This window comes from Nicrophorus vespilloides, unplaced genomic scaffold, assembly GCF_001412225.1.
Source record: "Nicrophorus vespilloides isolate i.1.1-1 unplaced genomic scaffold, Nicve_v1.0, whole genome shotgun sequence".
NCBI classification, from domain to species: Eukaryota; Metazoa; Arthropoda; class Insecta; order Coleoptera; family Silphidae; genus Nicrophorus; species Nicrophorus vespilloides.
In genome coordinates, this window is record NW_017099804.1 from 2,567 (window position 1) to 14,517 (window position 11,951).

Here is an 11,951-nt window from a genome sequence, read left to right on the forward strand (position 1 = left end):
CTTTACAATTCTGAAATTTTAATAGATTTAAACTTTTAAACTTTCTTCATATTAGTGCAACAAAGACAACAAATTAATCAAATGTTTTAATTAAGACCAAATCTAAAGAAAAAAAAATTAAATAAATAAAATCATATAAAATCTTATATTTCTTAAACTTAATTAAGTAATTTTGATTGTACGTCCAGTTGTGTTATGTAATTTATGTGATTTTTGAGAAATTAAGTGATGTTTTGTAAAATATCCTATTTGTAATATGTAAGAAATATTATATATTAGTGCAACAAAGACAACAAATAAATCAAATGTTTTAATTAAGACCAATTCTAAAGAAGAAAAGAAGATTAAATAAATAAAATCATATAAAATCTTATATTTCTTAAACTTAATTAAGTAATTTTGATTGTACGTCCAGTTGTCTTATGTAATTTATGTAATTTTTGAGAAATTAAGTCATGTTTTGTAAAAAAAATCCAATTTGGAATATGTAAGCAACCACCTGGAATGAAAGGAGTTGGGGTTGAAATTTGTTGGGGTAAGAAACAGTTACGATGCGAGGTCTTCCATCCTCTTGTAACCAACATATTGTAGATCTAATAAAAAGAAGAGAAAGAAAAACTGCATAAGCGTGTAGCGAAAAGGATCAAGGATCGTCGTGTCTGGCGATCGAAAGTTATGGTCAATAAGGAGGAGGCACAGGGAAAAAGACAGGGTTTTGTGCAAATACAGCGATTTTAAACCATCCCTCCCCTTTTACACTGATAAAACGCGGACGGGGATTTGGCACAAATCCCACCGAATCGGCTACATACAACACGGTCCGCTATATTTTCCACGCGAATTCCTATTAATTTGCTCGCACTGTCGCACACGCTCCGACCGTTCGTTCATCACCGACGATGCGGAAGATGTGCGGATTTCGGATGGTGGTGGTTGTGCCTCCTCATCCTCATACTCCTCCTCTTCCTACTAACCCTCACCCAAACCAATTCCAACAATCCTTCATGCTCAACAATACAACGCTCCAAAAATCACACAACAGAAAGAAAACAGTTTACAAAACTCTGATAATTCAGAATTATTCAATCAAAATTCTACCTAATTGACAAATATTATACAATATTTACGTTTGAAAAGTTAATTATCGATCACAGCGTGGATAATTATAAAAAAAAAACCAATCAGAAAGCAGAATAATTTTTAAAAAAACAGTTCGCAATTATTTCTAAGTGGAATAAATATATATATACAGCAGGTATTACATTATAATTGGCTGTTTATGCATGTTCTCGTTTAATTTTATTAACAAGCAATTTACCTGAAAATTGAACGTAATTATCAATTCAATTACGATTCCATTCCATATGCACATTTTGCGTACAACGACGCATCGTTTTTAATTACCTAACTAAACGTCGCTCTGCGCCTATTATTATTGATTAATCGGAGACTCTTCTGCTACGCAATTATGCAACGTTTCAAACGCGTATAATGAAAATTAATCACTATTCGCGTATTTATTAAATTTTGTGCAAATATAAAGTAAGGAGAATCTAATTCAGGGTGTCCAATTAAACTGGTTACAATTAAATAAATATATTTATATAATATATGGATGGTACACGTGTACATGATTGATATTATATCATATTTGCTTTTACACCTACTTGATGTTATTTAATTAACGCATTCGAATTAGTACCGAGTGAGATTCGAAACGTCCAGAGGGAAGCAGTTGTCAGTGGGGGTTAGCAGAGCCATCTGTGTTTTACTAGTCGATATTTTATAAAAGAAAATCGGATTTATATAATTTGTAATGGTGCGTACACACTGTTATGACATGCATGACAAATGAAATAAATTAATGCAGAAATTTAAGAAAATTTGTGATGAAAAATTTTAATGACTTCATCAGAAAACTATGATATAGCAATAGTCTAATTTGTTATTAGTAAATCATACTTTATTAATTAATAAAGAGATTAATATCAATTTATTATTGCGGTATACGGTTAAGCGCCACTGATGTCGCCCATTTAACGCAATCATGAAATGCAACAAAAGTTACGTAATTTTTGTGTAATTAAGAAAATAACTCGTCGGATCTCATTGAAATTTAAGAAAATCCTATTCACTTTTTTTCCAATTTCCACAGCTCGTAGCAGGCGACTTGATGACAGCATGAAGATGTCAATAGCTTCGTTGGGAAGGTGAAGTATTGAGCTTTAAATTGTGTGGTCGATTATCTAAATATCTCAAATTGAATTGAGAATGATATTTATAATGCTTAATTTTGATAACTTAAAGTAGATGTACTGACCAAATCACAATGCCGGTAATCAACTCATTGGAAAGGTTGTAATTTTGTCTTTAATTTGCGTATTCGATGGTTTAATTATCATGAGTGGTAATCGATTAATTTAAAAAAACGTTAAGGTATTGCAGCAAACTGAAAAAAATAGTTAATAAACGGTTATATTCATATATATTACAAAATTTTAATTAACTATTTTAAAGAATAATTCTTTCGCTTTTGTTTGCTATAAACTACGCTAGTTTTGGTCAATTAATAAGAAAGTTATTAAGCTTTAATGCGTTGGCGGTTTTCGCGAATCAAAACGCAAGTCCCTCCCCCTCTTGATTCTCGAAAATGCCAGAAAATTTCGATTTGCATCAGGAGAACAGGAGTAGCGAGGAGGTATCTGAGCTCCTAGCATCGCTCGTTCCTGATTGGTTGTAATTTGAAATTTTGAATATTGCGTTTGTGTGAGTGAGCGAACTGTCATCGTTACAGCTGTCACACTGACAGCTACAGTTGCAGTTAACTTTAAAGGTCTTTATTGGATTTCCTGCTTATTCTACATTGTTCTGAATGCAAACTTAATGAATAACGTGCTCCATTGCTTCCTTCTTCTATTTCATTGTATGGAAAACCTTTCTCTGAACTTCACATCTCACTTCGGGCAAGTACTAGTGAAATATGTCAACAACCATCGAACACTAAAATTCTTTATCTTCAGAAAACTGTCAACATATCAACAGAAACTGCAGCTAATTAATGACAATTCTTAAAATCTTTCACATACGACATACTGAATCAGTGTCTTCGTATAAGAATGTGCATTAATTGTTAATAGTCATAAGGTAAGAGTTAACAATCATTGATACAATTATTATTATTTTAGGTGGAGCTGATAGCAACATGTATATTTGATAACCTTAAGTTCACCAGAAAGTGGAAAGCCTTCTTTACTAGTAGTTTTCATTTGCAAATAGTGAAAACCTTAACTGCTGAATGTGACCAAAAATAGTATTTCATTAAGGAGATGGATAACAACTATGAATCTTTTAGTATCTATGATTCTATTGCTGCTGTCTACATGATCCTTAGAGACTGGAAAACATTTCTGAATGCTAGATGCATTGAAAATACTGGAAAACAAAAATGTTAATTTTCATCAAATCCCAGAAAGAGACTAAAAGTATTTTTTATAACTATCAATCTATATTTTCAATAATTATAATTTCTGTATATTATAGATCAACATTCATCTAAAAGCAAGTGTTTACGAAAATTCAGCCAATTTTTGAAAACGTTGTTTTCAAAACTAATTCCAAAGTTGGATAATTAATTCTAAGCAAGCTATGGTAGACACAAGCCTGTATTTACAACATTCGTATTCAAAATTCTTCTGGGAGCATTTTCTTAGGAAAATACAGTTAATTTTCGAAGACGTTGTTTTCCAATCTATCAAATACTAAAGTTTGATAATTAATTATGAAGATGCTATAGCAGCTATAATCCAGTATTTACGCTCATTTGAATCTGCGTATATTCAAGATCAACATTCATGTCGAACATTCTTGTGGGAGCTAATTTTTACGAAAATACAGGCCATTCTCGAAGACGTTTATCTAGCTGTCATTTGTGAAATAACAAAGTTTGTTAATTAATTATGAAGACGCTATAGCACCTACAACTAAATATATACACTCATTTGAATCTACGTATATTCAAGATCAACATCCATGTCTAACATTCTTCTTGGAGCTTATGTTTACGAAAATACAGGCTATTATCTAAAACGTTGTTTTCCTGTTTATTAATCAAAGTGTATATGTATGTTTGGTTGCCTGCACTTTAGGCGCAAATTAAATATTCAATTTTGAGTGACGGCTGGCGCCATCTCTTAGCAACATTTCAAAGATTGTAGTTCAGGCATTTTGGCGCTGCTTAAAACCCACTTCTTTAAAAACGTTCTCATTTAAATAAACAAACATGTCAACATAGTTCTTGAATAATTGTAATGTTATTATTTTAGTTTAATCATTTAAATGCTAATTAGTTTTCGAGATTTATGCGTTTGAAATTGCACAAGCGGAGACATCTGTCGGTATATTCAGGAAACAGTCTGCAACCACACTTACAGACTATTTCAGATAAATCCTTAGAGACTGGAAAACATTTCTGAATGCATTGAAAATACTGGAAAACAAAAATGTTAATTTTCATCAACTCCTCAGAAAAAGACTAAAAGTATTTTTTATAACTATCAATCTTTATTTTAATCTCTGTATATTATAGATCAACATTCATGTTCAACATTCATCTAAAAGCAAGTGTTTACGAAAATTCAGTCCATTTTCAAAAACGTTGTTTTCAAAACTAATTCCAAAGTTGGATAATTAATTGAAAGCAAGCTATGGTAAACTCGAGCCTATATTTGCATTCAATTTAATCTAAGTATATTCTAGATCAACATTCATATTCAAAATTCTTCTGGGAGCATTTTCTTAGGAAAATACAGTTAATTTTCGAAGACGTTGTTTTCCAATCTGTCAAATACTAAAGATTGATAATTAATTATGAAGACGCTATAGCAGCTATAATCCAGAATTTACGCTCATTTGAATCTACGTATATTCAAGATCAACATTCATGTCTAACATTCTTGTGGGAGCTAATTTTTACGAAAATACAGGCCATTTTCGAAGACGTTTATCTAGTTGTCATTTGTGAAATAACAAAGTTTGTTAATTAATTATGAAGACGTTATAGCAGCTATAATAAAATATTTACACTCATTTGAATCTACCTATATTTAAGATTAACATTCATGTCTAACATTCTTCTTGGAGCTTATGTTTACGAAAATACAGGCCATTATCTAAAACGTTTTCCTGTTTATTTATCAAAGTGTATATGTATGTTTGGTTGCCTGTACTTTAGGCGCAAATCAAATATTCAATTTTGAGTGACAGCTGGCGCCATCTCTTAGCAATATTTCAAAGATTGTAGTTCAGTCATTTTGGCGCTGCTTAAAACCCACTTCTTTAAAAAACGTTATAATTTAAATAAACAAATATGTCAACAGAGTGCTTGAATAAATATAATGTTATTACTTTAGTCTAATCATTTAAATGCTAATTAGTTTTCGAGATTTATGCGTTTGAAATTACACAAGCGGAGACATCTGTCGGTATATTCAGGAAACAGTCTGCAACCACACTTACAGACTATTTCCTGAAAATTTCTACATATGTTAAAACAACGTGTTAGATAATAGCCTGTATTTTCGTAAACATGAGCTCCTAGAAGAATGTTGTACATGGATGTTGATCTTGAATATACATAGATTTAATATCGGCTTCATAATTGATTAACAAACTTTCGTATTTCACAGATGAGTTGGGAAAATAACGTCTTCGAAAATGACCTATACTTATGTATACACCAACTTTTAGGAGAAAGTTAATTTTCGAAGACGTTGTTTTCCAATCTGTCAAATACTAAAGTTTGATAATTAATTATGAAGACGCTGTAACAGATATAATCCAATATTTACGCTCATTTGAATCTACATATATTCAAGATCAACATCCATGTCTAACATTCTTGTGGGAGCTAATTTTTACGAAAATACAGGCCATTTTCAAAGACGTTTATCTAGTTGTCATTTGTGAAATAACAAAGTTTGTTAATTAATTATGAAGACGCTATAGCAGCTATAATTAAATATATACACTCATTTGAATCTACGTATATTCAATATCAACATCCATGTCTAACATTCTTCTTGGAGCTTATATTTACGAAAATACAGGCTATTATCTAAAACGTTGTTTTCCTGTTTGTTCATCAAAGTGTATACGCATGTTTGGTTGCCTCCACTTTAGGCGCAAATTAAATATTCAATTTTGAGTGACAGCTGTCGCCATCTGTTAGCAATATTTCAAAGGTTGTAGTTCAGGCATTTTGGCGCTGCTTAAAACCCACTTCTTTAAAAACGTTCTAATTTAAATAAACAAATATGTCAACAGATTGCTTGAATGAATATAATGTTATTACTTTAGTCTAATTATTTCAATGTTAATTAGTTTTCGAGATTTATGCGTTTGAAATTACGCAAGCAGAGACATCTATCGGTATATTCAGGAAACAGTCTGCAACCAAACTTACAGATTATTTCCTGATAAATCCGACATATAAGTCTGATTGTCTAATTAAAACGAATATAACTCGAAAACTAATTAGTTTTTAAATTATTAGACTAAAGTAATAACATTACATTTGTTCAAGCACTATTTTGATATATTCGTTTATTTAAATTAGAACTTTTATAAACAAATAGGAGAACAACATGTTAGATAATGGCCTGTATTTTGGTGAACATGAGCTCCTAGAAGAATGTTATGCATGGATGTTGATCTTGAATATACACAGAATAAATAGCGTCTTCATAATTGATTAACAAACTTTGGTATTTCACAGATGAGTTGGAAAAATAACGTCTTCGAAATTGGACTATATTTATGTATACACCAACTTTCAGGAGAAATTTGGACATTAATATAGATCTTAAATATACAGAGAAAATATTGCGGGTAATTGCGGGCCTGTAGCTACCGTAGCTTCGTCACATTTAATTACCAAACTTTGGTATTAGATTGGAAAACAACGTTTTCGAAAATGGCTTGTATTTTTGTAAACACTTGCTTTTAGAAGAATATTGAACATTAATGTTGATCTAAAATATACAGAGAATATAATGAGGGTAATTGCAGGCTTGTAGCTACCGTAGCTTTGTCACAATTAATTATCAAACTTTGGTATTAGACAGTTTGGAAAACAACGTTTTTGGAAAATGGCTTGTATTTTTGTAAACACTTGCTTTTAGAAGAATATTGTACATTAATGTTGATCTAAAATATACAGAGATTAAAATATGTGTAAATATTGATTGATAGTTGTATAAAATACTCTTAGTCTCTTTTGATGAAAATTAATATTTATAATAAATTGATTATATATTGTAGGTTAATGTTTTCTATTTGTTAATGTAAATATTGCAAATGTTGATAATCGGAATACAGAACAATCGTTTGTTGTTTCTGATAAAAATATAGGTTACTGTTTACATCTGAAGTATCTAAGCTTTCTCCGGCTTCGTATAACTCCGATGTAGTAGACGAGTGTTTGCTTTACTCGTAGTGTATACGTGTCCTGTAAATTGTCCATACACGGGTCATCGCCTTCAGATTTAATTAAAAACCATCCATAAGATCCAGCCAGACAACAGCAACAGCAAGAGCAAGATTGAAAGATGGACGAGAGCGGCACGATTCCCGTATCCTCGCTCCCGAAGGATGAAAGATGCGATCGTTTAAGGACGACCTTTGCCGCCCACTACGGACGCGAACCTGACTTTTACGTCCGAGTACCTGGCAGGTATTGCTCACTCTGTATCCATATACAGGATACTTCAAATAACGAGTATCTTCTGCTCTTCTATCCAGGGTAAATCTCATAGGAGAGCACATCGATTATTGCGGATACGGGGTATGCCCCATGGCTCTGAATCAGGATATTAAATTGGCCGTGGCAGAGGATAACGAACCCACTTTAAACTTAACGAATTTAGAGGAGGGATTCGCAAATTACCGTCATCCCATTTCTGATATCAAGTATGGTATTATTGTTACCATAAAATCTATTGCTTCATTATTTTTTTCCTTAGGATTGAAGTATCTGAAGGAGCGCCGGAATGGTATCAATACTTCCTTTGTGGCGTGCGCGGTATTCTGGATATCCTCCCGAAGGATACAGAATTGAAAGGATTTCAGGTGATGGTCAGTGGGACCGTTCCCAGAAGCGCTGGGCTATCCAGCAGCAGTGCTTTAGTGAGCGCTGCCGCTCTGGCAACGGCTCGAGCACATAAAGTAAGTTTGGTTGCATACCATTATTCCCAGAAAATTGCTAAAATTCCAATTAAATTTCATCTAGGAAATCAGCATAAAGCTTCAGTCATTCATTTAAATTATTCTACATTTAATATGAAGCTACAAATTCAAATAATTGCTCTTCTTGAGATTCGTTGATTGTTTAAATAATACAAAAGTCATGGTGTTATATAGCTATCAAAATATGAATGGTTCAAAGTTCGAAGCGGAATTAGATCCAACATAATGAATTGTTGAAGACAATGACAGGAGCGCTTGTATAGAGTTCATGGTTTTTCTCGTCCAGTGGAATGGATTAGTTAGGTCGGTCGGGCTTTTGGGGGCATTAGAACCGAGTCCTCTCCTGTTTGCATAAACCGGACACATAAGCGTCCGGCTTTCCAAGTTTTACTTGAACTTAATGTGCTTTTGCGTACGCGAATTCTATATTCAAAATACATCTGAAAGCTTATCGCGAATGCACCGAAGCACATCACTTGTTCTTGTTTTAATATTTAACATGTACGACGAATGAACGCAAACAGTGGACGAAAATCCACAGCAGAAATACGTTGTTGACATTCTTACGGTAAACTTTGATGTTCGTTTCGACTGTACTTCCCCATTATCTCTGTTCCATTATGCATACGCAGCTTTACTCAACAATAACTGTTTTTTAATTGATGCTTCAATTTACTGGTTTCATGAAATTATGCTATTATGAACTTTAGCTTTTCAAGAAACGAAGCTGTTTTTTTTTTAATTGTTGCTTTAACATCGGAATTAATGCTGCAGTTTATATGTATCTGGAAGCTGGATTTGAATATAATCTGCATACGGTTTTACTTGAAATATCATGTAAAAAAAATAGATATAAATGTAATGAATTTTGGAAAGAATTGAAACATTCAAACAACGTTTGCATTGCATTATTTTTTTTTTGTGGACAATGCGAAAAGTTCGTATCGCGTTTTACGTTTCATTTCCGAGTTTTATTTAGGGGGACGGCCGAGCCGGATAAATCATTCATAAAGTGGAGCCAGTTATGTAATTGGTTGTGAGGGTTTTTGCGAAACTGGGACTTTTCTCTCTCTGTGTGTGTGTCTGTTTAGATTATTTTCGGACGAATTTCATATGTAAATGGTGCACAACTTTTAACTGGATTTAGCTTCATTACCACCCTTTTATCCGTTGTTGCGCTACCCCAGTCGTTGTGCACACTCATAAAACAACATCGTCATTCACCATCCACCCTTGACACGAGAGATACACGCAACTTTTTTTATCCTACACGTAATTTATTTGGTCTGGACGTAAGCCCTGAATTATTTATGCCGATTTCAGACGAAAACTCGATAACCAGAAATTGCTTTCGGTTAAAAAAAAAATAATACGTTAATCTTTATGCAATTAGCGTGGAATTAATCATTCCAGTTGAGTTGGACTCTCTAAACGTTAGTTTGTAGTCGTTAATTGATCGATGCTTTCGCAGTCGGTTCAGTGGCTCGTCTAATGTGCAATGCAAAAAGGGGATGTGCAGAACAAAGTGCAGTCGATCCATCATCGGACGCGCCTTGTTTTGCAGCGAGAAAACTAGCGGGAATGATAAATGTCGAAGGAAGGAAGTTTATTAAGCGCGTTATTGATTCCCGACTACTTTTATTTATCCTCGTCCGCGAATAAAGGGTTTCTGCTTGGTGGCGGAGTTCGAGGATCGTGTGTGCGATGATGTGTGGTAAGTTAGTTGTTGTTGCAGGAATAAATCTGCGGAGTACCCTTTACGAAGTTTCTGGAGCACGACACGTTACTACTAATCATAAATTTACCTTTCACGCCTCGCCTATTGCGTGTCCACCCCAGCCCTTTATTCGTCGCAGAAAAAAAAGTTTACATCATCAACATCAACCAAGAATATTTATAGCCGTGCGTTCCGAATAATAAATGTCCTAAGTCTCTCTCTCGTGTGTGGCAAGATAATTAAACAAAAACGATAGGACTGCTTTATTATTCTTCAGGATTATGTTTTTAGCAAATTAGGACAAACTCAATAAGGAATACCCAAATATGTCTTTAATTTTTAACTGTTCACTCGTAAACGACGTATGATCGTAAATATGCAAATGCAACCTAAATTCGTACGCTATAAATTTAATATATTGGCATATTTATGGCACTGCTACCCAATATATATTCAAAGTTAACTTTGCAAACATTCCACGTTGGATAAACACGGTCAAATATGATCGAAACCAATATTGGAATTTTATTTACATTTTATTTTACCAACGTATTTTTTTCATTGATATTGAATGAAATTTCTCGAAAACTTAATACTGTTGCCATTTAAATTTTGAAATGATATACACTTGGTTCTCTTTTTATGCGGTAGATACGTTCCACAGAAAAAATAAATCGCACAAAAAAGGACTAGACACACGTATAAAAATAAAGGATACGTTCTATATTTTTTTAAAACCGCATAAAACTAAATCAATGAGTTACAATATACCGAAAATCGGATAAAAAAGGGTTTATTAAATTTCAGAAAAATAATTAGTCTTACTATATTCTTTCTGAAATGTTTATTCATAATTTTATAAAAGCGTTAATAATCGTAGACAAATTTATTAAATTTCAGAAAAATATAATCTTAACTTCAAAATTTATACGGAAAAATTTTACAGAAAAAAAAATACAGAAATTTTTGATGAAAGTTAATGTTTCTTCCCATTTTTTTCTTTAGAATTATCGTCGCTATATGAGAGTGTTCGGCATAATTTGCGAACTGGTTCGAAATCACTTTCATCACTAGAAGAGATAGTCAGCATATCAGATCTATGTCCTGAAAATAATGATTCTTCACAAGTAAAATTAGTCTCAACTTCGCATGTTGATTTTTTCCCTTTGACAATATAATCAGTGATTAAACTTTGCGATGTCTTTGCTATTTTTTTTTGTATAATTCCTAATATCCAGAAATGCAATTCTGAAGCTCGCGTTGGAAATTGAATGCTCGTTCAGAATTATCATCTTTTTCGATGAAATGGTTTGCCAATTTGTGTCAAAACGTGTCAAAATGACCTAAAATAGTTATTTAAAAAAAATGCTTCTTGAAATAAAAACCGCATAAAAAGAGGACCTAGTGTAATTGTCTAAAATCTCCTGAAATGAGTTCTTTCATATTGTTTTTTTTTTTCAACAATAGATTATGTTGGTGTCATTCGAATGTCTCGTCCTGCTCTGTATCACATTCCTAATATACGTCTCTCAATAAATCATCGCGTTTCTCCAAAACTATTTTTCATATTTCACTTCTATTCGTTTCTGCGATACGATGTTCTTGTTTTTCTGTTTCCAGTTCGATTTGACGAAGGAGAAAATTGCTAGTGTCTGTGCCGAGTGCGAACGGTATATTGGTACTCAAGGTGGAGGGATGGATCAGGCCATTGCTTTCCTGGCAACCAAGGGTAAGAGACAGACGGAAAAGTGGAAAAGGACGAGAGTCGTAATATGTTTGTGATAGTGTCGGAATATGAATTATGTATGAGTGAAAGAGGAGTGGAGAGGAGAGAGTCCTGGCTTTTGTGCAGCGGAATCTATTGGCGGCGGCGGCGGCGCATTTTTACTCCCGGGGATGATGATGAATGCCATCCAGATAATGGTTACTCGAGGGCCGGAATTCTTCGCAAGGACATCATTTCCCTATTCCTATACTTCTCCGCACCAAAAAA

General features: G+C 33.2%; 1 protein-coding gene across 1 annotated transcript; it reads left to right on the plus strand.

Annotated features, from left to right (window-relative positions):
• Window positions 1–7,330: 7,330 nt before the first annotated feature.
• Window positions 7,331–11,687, plus strand: LOC108565645 (N-acetylgalactosamine kinase; the record flags this gene model as incomplete). Its single annotated transcript, XM_017925208.1, is given in 4 exon segments — window positions 7,331–7,729; window positions 7,798–7,965; window positions 8,019–8,220; window positions 11,579–11,687. Coding segments are annotated over 4 exon segments (604 nt in total), but the record flags the coding sequence as incomplete, so codon positions are not given.
• Between the last annotated feature and the right edge of the window lie 264 nt (window positions 11,688–11,951).